Source organism: Stigmatopora nigra, chromosome 3 (genome assembly GCF_051989575.1).
Source record: "Stigmatopora nigra isolate UIUO_SnigA chromosome 3, RoL_Snig_1.1, whole genome shotgun sequence".
In the NCBI taxonomy this organism is placed as follows: Eukaryota; Metazoa; Chordata; class Actinopteri; order Syngnathiformes; family Syngnathidae; genus Stigmatopora; species Stigmatopora nigra.
In genome coordinates, this window is record NC_135510.1 from 1076901 (window position 1) to 1092191 (window position 15291).

Here is a 15291-nt window from a genome sequence, read left to right on the forward strand (position 1 = left end):
TATTTGACCGGGGGGCTCTGATTCATTCATTCTTGGCGCAGAAACTTCTCTTTTAAGATGAGTGCACTCCCATGTGTATTATGCAAGCCAGAATTATGCAATACAATTTCCTTTGCTTTTGAAATCTCATGTAGAATTGAAAGAAGTTAAGTTAAGCAAAACAACACAGTGGGGAAGTTATAAGTCAAGAAAGGCAACCAATGTTGATGAATTATTTTATTGATTTGTGAAACATTCGTACAGTACAACCTGGAGAGTGCACACGCCACTAAATCATGCTGAAGATATATGTAAACAGCCACAATGCATAACATACGATTAGTAAGGGCACTGAATCACCAGAATCAAGTTTTAGGGTTTAAAAATGTGCATTCTTCCTGTCGATGTGGCTTCCAAATTGGTAGTAGCTCAGATGCACTTAAGCAGGTACGAATTGCAGTTGGCTGCTCGACCGCAGTCACAGAGCTTTCCAATCCGTGGCCCGAACTTCATGGCGCACCGGTCCCCCATCCCGCACTAAGATAGAAGACAAGACAACCACAGAACATTTTTGAGCAGTAAGCTCTTGTACATTTTATTGTCAGAAACTGGCAATATGGTAACAAATTCTTATGATTTACTCAGTTCAATGTGGGTTCCTTTTACATCCTAAAAACATGTATGGTGGGCTGGTGGAATTGAAATTGTTCCGAGGTACGTTTGTGAGTGTGCATGGTCGTCAGTCTCCTTGTGCCGAGATTGGCTGGTCACCGATTCATGTAATATAACCGATTTTTCTTCCCCTACTTGAATTGGAAGTAAATTACTCTGCTTGTATTTCTTTAGAGAAGATCAAAAGACTACTTATTTTTGTTGTTTCTCAGCTAATTTATTATGGAAAGCAATTTAGTTTTCTCTGTAATTGTACCTAGAATTGCTGTTGTTTCTTTACTTTATCTTTTAATTAGGCAGGCAATTTAAGGCTTAATTAGCAATGGTGAACTGATGAATGAACTACATTGCACTAAATGAGCATTGACTAGAAATTGATTAAATTGGACTCAGCTATTCATCACAGGAAAAACAAGGTGGATTTGTATAATAAGCTCATTAGCATAAATCTGTCAATAATGTTGTTACCAGTGGGATGCTGCCTCTTTTCTGTGTGGAAATCCGATTATGCATCTTGCCCAGCAGAACGTCCAAAGCTTCTACCTGCTCAGCAAGATTAACAGAATACATGTTAATTGACTGAACATGCATGCTAAAAGTGATATCACAATTAGTGTGTCACACATTACAAGAAGCCCAATTTAAAGCATTAATTCAAAACATTTGGCATGCTGTATCTCATTTCGAACATAGTTTTTATTCTGTACACGGAATGGTGTTTAGAGACGACCATTATATATGATCCATATATCATGTACTTTTTTCTTTTTACAATTTGAAATGATCACTGTCATGATACAAATCTATATGAAGCCATAAATAACTTGAGATATAGAACTGAGTATATAAATTGTATTGAGATCAAGTATTAGTATTTTGTGCCAATTATTATTTTGTAACTAAAGAAAATATCACAGACTATTAGCACTTAAATTGAGAATCAGAAAACGTATAGACTCCTTCCAGTTTCCAGTGTGTCATTTAAAAAAAATGCAGAATTACAAAGCCATCGCTTGGTTTAGACTTTAGAGGATCACTTGCCTGACTTCAGTGTAGGCAGGTGCAAGTTTGATTCCCGCTGGCGGCGCTATGATTGTGAGTGCGTATGGTTTGTCTCTCCGTGTGCCCTACGACTGACTGGCGACCAGTCTAGGGTGTAGTCAGCATTTCGCCCAACCGAAGTCAGCTGGGTTAGGCTCCAGCAACCCTTGCAACCCTTTTGAGGATACGCGGTATGGAAGATGAATGAATGAATAGTATATAAGAAATAGACGAACGCATAAAAAGCGCAATGAAATCATCTTTGATCATTGGCTGTCATTGATGCTTTAGTTGTCCAATCCATTTTGTTGGAGTGAGGCAAATGTATTTTTCACCCCTCCTAGTCAAAATGGATTGGACGTCTCACGCCGTCAATGGCACTAAAAGATGATGATTCACAGTCAACCCTGCCAGTTGAAATGAATTGGACGTCTATTACTTTCGAAGGCAGGCAATGAATGAACTACTGGAGTTATACTGACCAAATCCCTGTCTGTTTCTTGTTCGCTTTTGTCCCCATCCAATTCCTCAACAGACAATTCTTGCGAAGTCTGGCCGTAACACAAGACGAACAGGAGGCTGAACAACAGCAGCCCGCGGAGAACAGCGGAACTCTCCATGGCTTTGGCCCCGTTGAGTGGATGGAGGAGCTCCTAGGTGGAAACGAACGAGAGTGGAGGCGGAGCAAGTCTCGGAGTCGCTTCACGTGTGACTGTTCACCGGTCGGATGATTTCTGCCCTCTTATATTGACTTGTGGCCCCGCCCAAGAGGCCACTGCGGCAGGATAAAAAGTGCTGTGTGCCTAGAGGGTTCGAGTGTGGAAGGGTCAGAGACGTTGAATGGGCGCCATCATCGGAAGCAGTCATGTTCTTTCTTGAAACCAACTCACAGCAAGCACGGAGCAAGAAAATTTAAAACAATTGATCAAAAACACACATAAACAAACTCTTAAGACTGCAGAGGTGCTCTTAAGAAACTGATGTGGTAGGCATGAGTTAGTACTTATAATGATTAATTTTGATGTTATTATATTTGTTTTATCTGTTAAGGGCCACAAAATAATTGCCAACATTGTCATCAAGTTTTTAAAAAATAAATAGTATATGATCGCCTTGTTAAGGAAAACATTAATTATAAAGGGTGTTCAACCAGCCCACCATGTTTTTGGGATGAGGGAGGAAACCAGAGTACCCAAAGAAAACTAATGCGGGCTCAGGGAGAATATGGAATAAGTTTCCAGGACAAAATTTGATCTGAAAATTAATTATTATTTTATTCAACAACCCCCCGACCCTAGTAATGATAAGCATTATAGAAAATGAATGAACAGTAAATATTCAAGTTTTCATTGATTTTATCTTGGTTTTATCTTTATTTTATCTTATTAAATTCAATTAAATTTAAATAAAAATATAACATTTCAATTATTGTATTGATGGACTTATCTAAAATGTTTATTCATTATTTACACAACATCTGTGTAAATAATGAATAAACATTTTAGATCCATTTTTTTATTTTAGCAGTGGGCATTTACTGCTGTTTTCTTTTATAAATCATTCAACTGGGGATTTAAAGGGGCAGACATACCAATAATATAAACTGAGCTTCGCATGATAGACGCTTGGTAAAAACCTAAATTCCCACTGCCATGCCCAGTTTTCTGTTTGTCACTTAAGTATTCTCATCTGTGAAATAAGTTGTGACTTTGAAGTTCTTGTCTGCTTCTTTCTCCAACTCATGCCAAACACGTCAAGCCCCAAATTTTGGAAATTAGTTTGAACATTGAGACCTTTTTCTTTTAAGATGTCACGTATCCTCAATAAATGTGATCAATAAGATGACAGAGTTGCATTTACTCTTCCCACAGAGTGCTCGCCATGGCATGTCTCAAGCCCTACCCTTCACATTTGAAGTAACTGAAAAACCCATAAATCCTCAATTAGAGTAAATTTAGTTGTCTGTAGCATAAACAAATGTCCAACATAGAGGAGACATTTTGAATTAAACGATTGATTAAGATTGGTTAAGAAGACTGAAAAGGTAAGTGGCAATTTCCGAGTGTTTTCCTAATTTTAAAACTCCTAGCTGCATGAGCCGTCCAATTTAAAGTTGGAGATGAAACATTGTAGCAAAAGTGACATGACAAATGAGATGCCATTGGAAAGTTGAGTATGGACTTTTGATCATGCCAACAATTTTGAAAAATCCATAACTATGAATCATTTTACTGTGTCGGTTCAAACATACATATACATATCATCACAATATCGCGGTGGCGGGCCGTGAATTTCAAACCGACGCCTTCAGTGCTATGTCTAAATCAATCCAACCCTCAAAAAATATTTTATGGCTATAAAACCTTTACTGCAGCTACAGCTGCGACTAATATTAAAAAAACATCAATAATAACCTTAGACAATTTAAATATTATTTAGGAATAAAGCCATATTTTACTCCCTAAAAATCATTTTTATCTGTACACAAATTCCATACTCCTTTCTTTCCTCCCTTTTTTCTATCGCCATCGAAGCTAATGCTGAAAGTCGCGCCTGTCCTGTCGTATTTCTTGCATAGGTTTTTTTTTCGATTTAGTGCTGAAAATGTTCATTCCCAGTTGTGACAGGCTTGCTTGCTTCGAAGTTGTCCGACATTTCTTAATGGTGTCAAGCTTTTCTTGAAAAGTCTGTCTTGAAGATGGCTTTGACAGTACATCTACAAACAAATCCATTTCATTTCCTCCTTCAAGCTTTGCGGGTTGACAAAACCGCTATTAATTCAACACAACAATATATTTGCTTGTGCAGCTCGCTCCAGAAACAGTTTGTGATTCAGATATATTTTTTTAGGCCAGCAGAGAATGCCTACCAGGCCCTGACGGTCCACCACTGCAATATCAGGATATTAAAATTTCAAAAGAAAAACTAAAGACAGTCTAAGATATATTTACAGTAGATATGCAACACCAAGCCACCCGATGGGGCAGTGGATCTACCGTCTAACTCGACAACAGTGCGAGTGCCTGTCTGTTGCCCTATGACTGATTGGCGACCAGTGTAAGGTGTAGCCTGCCGAAGACAGTTGGGTTAGGATCCAGCAACCCCCGCACCCCTTTCGAGAATAGGCAGTTTTGAAGATGGATGAACGAATAATGAATGCAACACTGCTGAGCAAATAATAGCTTTCCCGTGGTATAGCAATTTTAAGGATGGATAGAAGTGCATGTTTTTGATAAAGATAGATGCAACAATGAATCTTTAACTTCTCTTAATTCTTTCGTGTTTAGAAACGATGTGTAATTAAATATTGCTCAAAAAATACAATTATCAATGATGGTGTATACTCATACATTCATTATCCGTACCACACATCCTCATAAGAGTTGCGGGTGTTGCCACAGCCTATCCCAGCTGACCTTGGGCGATAGGCAGATTACACCCTAGACGGGGCAGTCGGCCATAGGGCACACAGAAAGACAAACGACCGTTCACACTCACAATTATATCTCCACCAAAGGGAATTGAGCCCTCGCCTGCCCGCACTGAAGTCAGGCAAGTGAGCCGCTACACCATCACGCGGCTTCTCATGACATTTAGATTAAAAAAAACAAAAAACAAATCATTCTCTAATTAAAAAAATACTTTAATGTGTTTAGTCTATCTTGTAATGAAAGGAGATGATAATTGCTACTGGTGCTGCCATTTCAAAAACCTCAATGTAATATTAGAATAGTCACAAGACTGGTTTTGTGTAATTACACCCTTGGGTGGTGACAGGAGTAAATCCCTCAAAGGGTCTCGCTTGATGCACCACCAATCACATTAGCCTGTATGATAAATACTACCATCAATAACGAGTTCTAAGAAAAAAAACTTGCTAGAGAAATTGGTAATCGGTAGGAACTCTGTATAACAAACAGTCTCTGATAATCAGTCTCATCCCAAATCATTTTCTGAACCGCTTTATCCTTACTAGGGTCGCAGGGGTGCTGGAGCCTATACTATATATATATATATATATATATATATATATATATATATATATATATATATATATATATATATATATATATATATATATATATATATATATATATATATATATATATATATATATATATATATATATATATATATATATAGTATCCAGCACATATATATATATATATATATATATAATGTTTTTTTTGTCACGAATCAATAAGAAGCAAGTGGGACACAATTGTGAAGTGGAATGAAAATAATTGGATATTTTTACCTATTTTATTATATATGTACAGTTCTTTGTGAAAAGATTTGGCTCCCTTGAACATAAACTGAAACAAAGATATAAGAGTATTATTTTTTGTCAAGAATCAACAAGTGGGACACAATCTTGAACTGGAATAAAATTAATTTTAAATATTTTAACTAATAGAAACCTGAAATGTGGGGCTTGCAATCTTATTACCCCCTTACATTAATACTTTATAGCGCCACCTCTATCTGCAATTACAGCTACAAGTCGCTTGGATCATGTCTCAGTTTTGCACATCGATAGATGTTGGACGATTATTCTCTGTTCAGTCTTAGGTCTTTTATAGACTCCAACAGGTTTTCTTCTAGAATGGTCCTGGATTGTGCTCCATTAATTTTCCAATCAATTTTAATCATCTTTCCCATCCTTGCTGAAGACAAGCAGACCCATGCCAAGAGCCTGCCACCACCATGTTTGACAGTGGGAATGGTGTGTTCAGGGTGATGAGCTGTATTGTATTTTTGCCAAACATATCGTTTTGCATTGTGGCCAAAAAGTTTGATTTTGGTTTCATTTGAACCAGAGCACCCTCTTCCACATGTTTGGTGTGTCTCCCATTTTGTTTGTGGCAAACTGTAAACGAGTCTTTTCATGGATATCTTTTAGAAATAGCCATTCTTCCATAAAGGTCAGATTTGTGCAGTCTGTGACTTATTGTTGTCCTACGGGCAGACTCTCTCACCTCAGCTGTATAGATTTCTGCAGTTCAAACAAAGTTAATTATACCATCGTGCAGAAAGTAAAAAACCTGGAGTTTGTAACTAATTCATTCGTTCATTTTCTTTATCCTGATTAGGGGTACTGGAGCCTATCCAAGCTGACTCCAGGCCAGAGGCGGCGGACACCCTAAATCGGTGGCCAGCCGATCGCAGGGCAAAAGGAGACGGACAACCATGCACACTCACACCCATACCTAGGGGCAATTTAGAGTGTCCAATAGCCCACCATGCATGTTTTTTGAATGTGCGAGGAAACCGGAGTACCCAGAAGAAATCCACGCAGGCCCGGAGAGAACATGCAAACACACACCGACCTGGATTTGAACCCAGGACCTCAGAGCTGTCGGCCTCACAGTTCTGGGGTCTAAGGTGGGTTCTCACTATTTGGAGTTTACATGCTCTCTCCGAGTTTGCATAGGTATTCTCCAGGTACTTTCCTCCTACATCCCAAAAACATGGCTGGTTGAAAACTCTAAATTAATTGCCTCTCGGTAGGAGTTTCAGTGTGCATGGTTGTCGGCTGGGCACCGATTCAGGGTGCCCAGAGTTAGAGTGTCCAATCAACCTACCACGCATGTTTTTGGAATGTAGGAGGAAACCGGAGTACCCAGAGGAAACCCACGCGGGCCCGGGAGGAACATGCAAACTCTATACAGGCGGACCAAAATGGATTTGAACCCAGGACCCTAGAGCTTTGAGGCCAACGCGCTAACCACTCGCTCCAACGGGCCGCCCCATGTTGCGTGATTGGTCTGTTTGGTCCCGTTTGAGAAAGGGGAAAGAACATCAAAGGGGGCATTTGGAAACGCTTTGACTGTTTGATGTTACTCGCCTGCCGAAAGCTAACAGCAGAGGGCGCTGCTCCGTTAATTTTGGCCCGGCAAAGCTTGCAGAAGTCCGTTTCCTGAAACGCATACTTTTGGATTCGGAAGAACACACCCAGTGACACAAGTGAGGTTTGAAGGAAAAAAAGTTTCAACTGTAAGTGTACAGCGGAGTAACAAGAGGGCCAATAGGTCCTTGTTGGGGTTCTTTCGCTCACCGCGGTTTTCAACCCCGGGCTTTGGCGGCTTTTGAGTCTATTTGAGTTCGAAGTGAAGATCGGAATAGTAAAGGAGGTGGAAAAATTGTCAAGACGAGGATGTCAACTTCAGACGAGGCAGACGGACTGCGGCCAAGATATGGCTGTAAGTTGTCATTCTTTCTTGTTTAACGGGCTATTTAAGTACATTGCACGCAAGCTGCTCCAAATTGGACGTTTGCCGACAAACCAACGGGGATTAATGAGGGACGTGTCTTTGATTTGTATTTTTTAAGAGAAATCTCACGCCCAGCCGGAGGACTGTATGAACCTCGCCAGCATGTCTCCAACCGAATTTACTTCCGCGTTTTCTTCCAGTAATCCCGATTTGATAGACACTCAGGCCTTATTTATCCTTTGCACAGGACACCCCTTTTTCTCTTTAATCTTTCTTGCCTATTTACTTTTACCTCTTAAACAAACAGACATCACAGTGGTTTCACATATAATTAATATAATCATCCCAAATATAAAGACATTGTGCCAATTTTCCGCAAGGAAGGGATATATTACATCCACAACATTTTGTCTTTGGTATTATATATAAAAATCAGGCACCGGTTCAAATGGATTGGACGTTTATTACAGTCAATGGCACAGACACCTTTTTTACTCCAAGTCCCAATTTCAAGTGGATTTGAATTGTGGTCTACCTGGTCCTGATGTCTGTGTGGCCCTGCCCGTGGACCTGTGACAAGATGATTAACCCATTTGATTGCCATTGACGACAATAGAAGTCTAATACTTTTGAAATGGAAGATGCGGATAAAGTGGTTCAAATCATGAAATGAAATGGTATGATATCCCATTTACAATGGCTAGGATGTCTGCTAGCGCCAAACTAATTAGAATATCTAGACCCGGATGATTGGACATTTATCCACGTCAATGGCGCAGAAAGAGTTAAAAGAAGTCTCTTCGTATTGCTCGCGCCCTTTCACCACAACCCCTCCCCGTAATTGGGAAACATGGCTGTTCCGCACAAACATTCATTGCATTGTTTTCCTCTTTCATTTGATTGTATAAAAAAGCAAAAAGGCATGCCCACATCATACAACCAGACGTTTAGGAGCCCATTTGTATTAACCTGTCCCACAGATGACTAAGAAACGAACCTGGACATCTTTTTATAGTCCCTTAATGTAAGGAACTATGTACAAGTCAGCAAACCGTGTGGAATGTGTGCAATATTATGCAACCAGGGAATCTGTTTCTGGAAAAAAAAGGTAATGTCGGAGTGGATGACAATAAATTCATCACAGATTGTTTCCACTGTCTGTTCTGCACCCCTCACCTCCGCAAACGTCTATTTCTGTTTTTGTTTTTAAGACTTATTTTCATTTATTTTTCTTGCGGCAGCTGTCCTGGATGGGGTCGAGCGACTCACGGCAGAGGAGATGGATGAGAGGCGGCAGCAGAACATGGCCTATGAGTATCTGTGTCATCTTGAAGAGGCCAAAAGGTTAGAACTGGAAGTCTTCTCTTGTGTCGTATAACTAACAACAAGATTTGGGATTGGAATGTTGCCACTTGTAAATCAGAGGGACCGTCAATGTCTTGCCCTATACCTTATGTTTATTTTGTATTTGGACCTGGTTTGTCCAAAAACATGAAGTGTAAGGCAGCTCTGCTACGTAGTTTCTAGTACTAGTCATGATCAGGCCCATTCATGCACTTAGCAGGTTACAACTGGCTTGGAGGTTTCTTTGCAATATAAGGAGAGAGCCATGAAAAACTCATACAGTGGTAACTTGAGATACAAGCTGCATTCCGGGACCGAGCTCGTATGTCGATTTACTCGTGTCTCAAAACCAATGTCTCCTATAGAAATGAACTAAAAAAACAAATTAATTTGTACCAAACCTCTGAGAAAACACTAAAAACAGTATATTGGATTGGAAAAAACTTTTTTATTTGTTCTAATTTGCCATATATTAACATATTAACAAATAACTAGTGGTCATGATGTTTAACAGTACTAAAATTAGACAAATTTCACAGAGGTAAGAGAGAGGAAGAGAGAGGAAGAGAGAGGAAGAGAGAGGAAGAGAGAGGAAGAGAGAGGAAGAGAGAGGAAGAGAGAGGAAGAGAGAGGAAGAGAGAGTGAGAGAGAGAGAGAGAGAGAGAGAGAGAGAGAGAGAGCCTTTTTGCACGGCAATGCGCTTGTGACATAACCAACAAATTTTAATGAACTTGGATTACGATACAGACACACTCAAAAATAAGTTTATTCTAACCTTACACTAAACCTAATTCTAAATTTGTTTTACATTTTGATACCTTTCTTCTTGTCAATTTTATTAACTTGTTGGCTATATTTACCCTGTCCCCACCCTGACTTTCCTCTGCTACCTATCGAGAGTTATTTGCCTTTGTCTTCCCATCAAAATATTCAGAAAATGATGCACACAAATGTCCTCACAAATGAATAAGGCACTACCACTGGCCAGCGAGAAGTAGTACACTCCTCTCGTATTAGCAAGCAAGCTCCGCCATTCTGCACTGACTAAATGGGAAAAAAACACTGAAACAATGCAATGCTCCACCCAGTGCTCGTAGAGACATTACATGAAGGAATTGCGACGGGAAAGACAGTGGCCATGTTATTCTCAAAAGAAGCCAAACCTGGCTGTATGCTCGTATATCAAAAATGTCCTCGTATCTCAAGGTAAATATTTGCTCAAAATTTTACCCGTGTATCAAAATTTGCTTAGAATCTCAAAGTAAATATTTGCGCAAAAATTTACTCGTATCTCGAATTGCTCGTATGTTGGGGCACTCGTATGTCGAGGTATTACTGTACTTTTGCAATATGTAATGGATCCACCAACTTGAGCCATGGCTTCTCACCCATCTTGCTACCAAATGCCACTAGAATCCACCTGGTATGTCTTTTAGTCTTGTTGACTTAAATAATGTTTGCCCCTAATATTAGGAATATTGTTCATACATTCCTTCATATTCTCTACGATTTATACTCACGAGGGTCCCAGGAATTGAAAAAATATTTCATAGTTTTTTTTTCTTTGGAGGGATCACTTACTACCAGATATAAAGGCATACAATTTATTATTAGTATATGTTTTATTCCAATACTGTCTGTATTTGCAGATTGCATTTGCCAATTGATTATGAGCATTTGGAGAAAAAAAATATATATTTTGTCCACTTTGCATGCTTATATGAACAGTTGCAACGTCCCGCATCAAATCAACAAACCCCAAGTTGTCGTTCTCTCTTTTTTTTTTAAATAAAGCATTGACAGTTCTACTCACTGTGAATGAGTGGCTCGTGAGTCCACCTCACAGTTTTGAGATCAAGGGTTCAATCCCAGTGCTTCCTGTGTGGAGTTTGCATGGTCTCACCTCCCTTTGTGTGTTTTCCCCCACATCCCAAATGCATGCATGATTGAGGCTGCTGATTGATCACTTCATATTGTTCCTAGGTGTGAATGAGTGCATTAATAGTTGTTTGTCTCCTTGTGCCCTATGATTGACTGGCAACCAATCTGAGTATTGGCTAGGATCATCTCCACCACCCCCTCTCACTAACAAGAGCCACTCAAAATATGAATACAGTGTTCCCTCGCTTATCGCGAATTTCCGCGAAGTAGGGATTCCCCTTCAAAAATGCTTCCAAAATTCCCCCCAAAAAAATTTTGTTTTAATTTTTTTGTTTTATTTTTTTTTACCCCCTGAATACAGTACACCATATAGAATACGGGTAGAGAGGATGAAATTCATGTTATAACAAAAAAACTGTAAAATATGTTGTTTCAATGTAATATTTGTATTTTGTATTTTATTTTTTTCCCCAAAAAATCTGCGAAGCTCTGAGTCCGCGATAGCTGAACCGCGAAGTAGCGAGGGAACACTGTAATATATTTATTAATGATAAAAATGAAAAATTAGGTAGTCGAGTAGTTAGCCCGTCAGTCTCACAGTTCTGGGTTCGATCCCAGGTGAGTCTCTACTGTGTCCCTACTCTCCCTCAGGCTTGAGTGGATTCCAAAAACATGCAGGGTTGGCTGGTTGAACACTCTAACTTTCCTCTAGGTTTGAGTCTGAGGGTGAATAATTGTCCGTCTCCTTGTTACCTTTGATTAGTACCCCACCTGGTGCTCGAAGTCAGTTGGGATAGGCTCCAGTACCCCCTGCGACACTTTTGAGGATAAGCGGTGAATGATACAATGGTTGTTTGTTACTAAGAAATGTTCATTCCGGCGTCTGCAAAGGGTTAATTTTTAGATAAACCAAAATTGGTCATGATAATTCCAACATCAGTCTCAACATTTTTGTTGTTGTTGATATGGCAAGATCAAATCTAGCCAAAGAGCTTTTCCTTTTAGTACTATATCCTTAGTATATCCGTTTAGTGAGGCCTGCTCCTTTGTTTACCCAAACATATATTCATGAGTGTGTTTGGTTAACAGGCTCATAGATTTATAAAAGAGGAAGGATCATACGAGACAGGAAGTGACTCAGTCCCCCGGTGATTTTTCTATTTACCACTGTTGCCACAGAAACACGGTGTTGTCATAGCAACGGGTTCCGGTGTGAGTGTTCAGGTCCACATTGCTACAAAAGTAAAAGGCCTGATTAAAAATAAACAAGTGGGTCGATGTAAACATCGACTGCATTTGCTACCATTGATGATCTGGAATGTTTGGACATCTACTGTACTTTCTTACCTTTTCGATGAGCTCAGAGTCACACACAAATGCCTCACATTCTCCAGAGAGGAATGTTTTGAAGATGCCTTTCCAAGTTTTTATGATGTGACTTTTTCAATATAAACCCACACGTCTCAGACCAGGCTGAGGCGGAATTTATTCTCTTAAATCATCTTGTCACAGTGGGAAGAGTTTGGCTGCCGGCACACTTACGTATTCTCTTTCTGAGCGTTTTTCCCACTGACAGATTGCACACAGTGAAATGCAATTCTCCGTTCATTTGTCCAGTATGAAGGTCAACCAAAATGTATCCCAAAAATAAGTCGAAGTCTTGTGAGCCCTATGGGGGTGTCCACGACTACGTGGCACCTGATCGACATCTTGTCACTTAAAATAAATAAATAAATAAATAAAAAATTGCCTTGGGTGGCCCGGCGGCTGAGTGCTTACAGCGTAAGCCTCACATTGGGAGACCTGGTTGCATGTTCTCCCTGGGCCTCTGTGGGTTTTCTCCCGGTACTCCAGTTTCCTCCCACATTCCAAAGTCAAGCATGGTAGGCTGATTGGACACTCTAAATTGCCCCTAGGTATGGGTGTGAATGGTTGTTTGTCTCCTTGTGCCCCGCAATTGGCTGGCCACCAATTCAGGGTGTCCCCTGCCTCTGGCCCGAAGTCAGCTGGGATGAGCTCCAGCATTCCCCGTCACCCTAGTGAGGATAAAGCAGTTCAGAAAATGAGATGATGTAAAGAGTGATTTATTTTCACAATCATCTTAAATTGGTTTGGCACCTGCATGCTCTCAACTGGCTTGCAATTGACCATGTGGAATGAAGAGAATGCCCTTTGCACAGGTGCTAAGATGGGTGTGTGAACACACTAACTTGTCTGTCTTGTAAGGTGAAGAATGCACTTTGGTTCTCTCCTTGTTGTAGCATTACTTCTGAGGTGTTTAAAATGTGACGCCATCCAAAATTGTACCTTCCCTATTTTATTTCATTTTTCACCTAACGTACTGTCTGTAGTCAGCCGGTACGAAATACGTAGGAAGTTTAGTCTCAATCTGTCCAATAGTTTTGTAACAATTTGAGAAAAGGTTGCTTAGGTTATACGGACATCCATTTGGTAGTGTATCATGACGGATTAAGATGAACATCTCTAACGGGATTGCTAATATATTTGTCTATCATTACTGTCTCAGGAAAATGGGGGTAAAATTCTCTTCATTAGGTTGGTTTAGTGATAACAATATAATGCTTAACGTAGACATAAGCATGCTGTCCCAAAGTAATGACATATAACAGCTAATATTTGAAGCAGTGTGTTTATAGTTCTTTTGACTGTTGAGATGGTGTAGTATTACAGTGTGGAATTCATACCATAGTAATGATTGTAACTTTCTTAAACATCTTAAACGGAAATGTACACCACTGCGGAATTACATGCAAGAATCTGCCAATCCCAATATGATATTGTTTAATCAGTATTTTAATGTATAAGCGCAGTCTGTAGCGCAGGTTTTTCTCCAACCAAAGGTTTGCTGTTGTGATTGCTCACTGTAGAAATAACCTTGGGCAACAAACTGGACCCTAATTTGCTTCCAATGCACAGAGAAAATCCCCCAAAAAACAGTTTTTTTCAACAATGTGTCTATCGATAATAGCAGTATGTCTCATTATCCTTAAAATAACATGGAACCCCTTACAGAGTGTAGTTTCAGTGAGTTACAAAGGCATTTTTTTTGCAATTTATACTTATTTATACTATACTCCAGCGCCAGATTTCTTAATTTTTAAAATGTGATTAACTAGTTATTATTAAAATGCAATGTAAAAAAAGTGTTACATTTTCCACTGAAACATGGCAACATCTTGAATGACATCAGTGACTTAAATGTGTGTGTAAATGTGACTGAATAATATAAAACAATCAAAAGCGTCTTTGATTAGCTATAAAATTTACTTCGTAAATCCACTGCATTCATATTATTAAGGATAAAGTCAGTAAATAAGTGTCATTTGTGTTTTTTTTTTTTACACTGACTCTGGAATGTATTGTTGACTTGGACTTGCTGCCAGGTGAGTATTGCAAATGAATGAAAACTAGGCTGAAGAATGAAAAGAATTTGGGATGTACATCGAATGGCATTTCATCACTGAGACCCGATGATGAAGTAACCAGCTTTACTGGAAGGCATTAGCATAGGTTCTCAAAAGATGTCAAAAGCACTTTTAAGATATCAGGGAATTAAAGTTTTACTCCTTAATTAAATCGTTTTTTAATCTATTTCTGCTAGCTGTGAAAATGTTATTTTTATACTATATTTCTTTGTGTTCTTTGCTAAATATTCATTATTCATGTCCGTGGTATTACATTTGATTTTATTTCTAGAATGAACACGTGAGCGTGTAGTGAGCGCTATATTGTTGTTTCAGCTAATTTTAAATGCCGACTTTAAAACACGTAACAACTTAGGATAGGACTAATTTTCTGTATAAGCAGATTTTATGGTCAGACAATTGTCTATGAAGCAGTTTTATAAACAAAATTAAGCAAGCAGTAACTGAACAAGCCAGTTTTCCCTCTTTCTGACTTAAACAAAGCAAACTCTCTGTGTATAACCAATTTGTTTTTTAAGCATTTTCCATTACCATGACAACACCACATTTTACTTTGGTTTTTACTTACCCTTGAAAAACTATTCTTGTCCTGTTCAGTCGAAAAGTGCAAGTTTGCAGTGTTTGAGTTTTACTTGCCATAGTAACAACGTAAATCGAATTAGTCTTGACAAGTAAATCGAACACACGTACAGTTGTGGTTAAAAGTTTACATA

The 15291-nt window shown here is 39.1% G+C and overlaps 2 protein-coding genes across 2 annotated transcripts in view; one reads left to right on the top strand and one right to left on the bottom strand.

The window, feature by feature from the left end:
• Positions 1 to 201: 201 nt before the first annotated feature.
• On the bottom strand, positions 202 to 2393 carry cartl (cocaine- and amphetamine-regulated transcript-like). The gene is made up of 3 exons (XM_077713636.1): positions 2175 to 2393; positions 1120 to 1194; positions 202 to 516 (listed from the first exon to the last, which is right to left on the bottom strand). The coding sequence occupies exons 1-3, from the start codon at positions 2310 to 2312 to the stop codon at positions 409 to 411; spliced, it is 321 nt and encodes a 106-aa protein (XP_077569762.1). The 5' UTR covers positions 2313 to 2393; the 3' UTR covers positions 202 to 408.
• Positions 2394 to 7603: 5210 nt separating this feature from the next.
• Positions 7604 to 15291, top strand: part of iqgap1 (IQ motif containing GTPase activating protein 1) — a 43112-nt gene continuing 35424 nt past the window's right edge. The window contains exons 1-2 of the mRNA XM_077713096.1: positions 7604 to 7895; positions 9149 to 9251. Coding sequence (XP_077569222.1) covers positions 7850 to 7895; positions 9149 to 9251 — 149 coding nt within the window. The 5' untranslated portion in view covers positions 7604 to 7849. The remainder of the gene's footprint in view (positions 7896 to 9148; positions 9252 to 15291) is intronic.

Bases quoted from the DNA above. Each gene is read 5' to 3' on its own strand.
- cartl (XM_077713636.1), bottom strand. From the start codon at position 2,312: ATGGAGAGTTCCGCTGTTCTCCGCGGGCTGCTGTTGTTCAGCCTCCTG. The intron at 1,195-2,174 runs GTCAGTATAACT...CTTGCTGAGCAG, and splicing joins AAGAAACAGACAGGGATTTG to GTAGAAGCTTTGGACGTTCT. The intron at 517-1,119 runs GTAACAACATTA...CTTCTATCTTAG, and splicing joins AAAGAGGCAGCATCCCACTG to TGCGGGATGGGGGACCGGTG.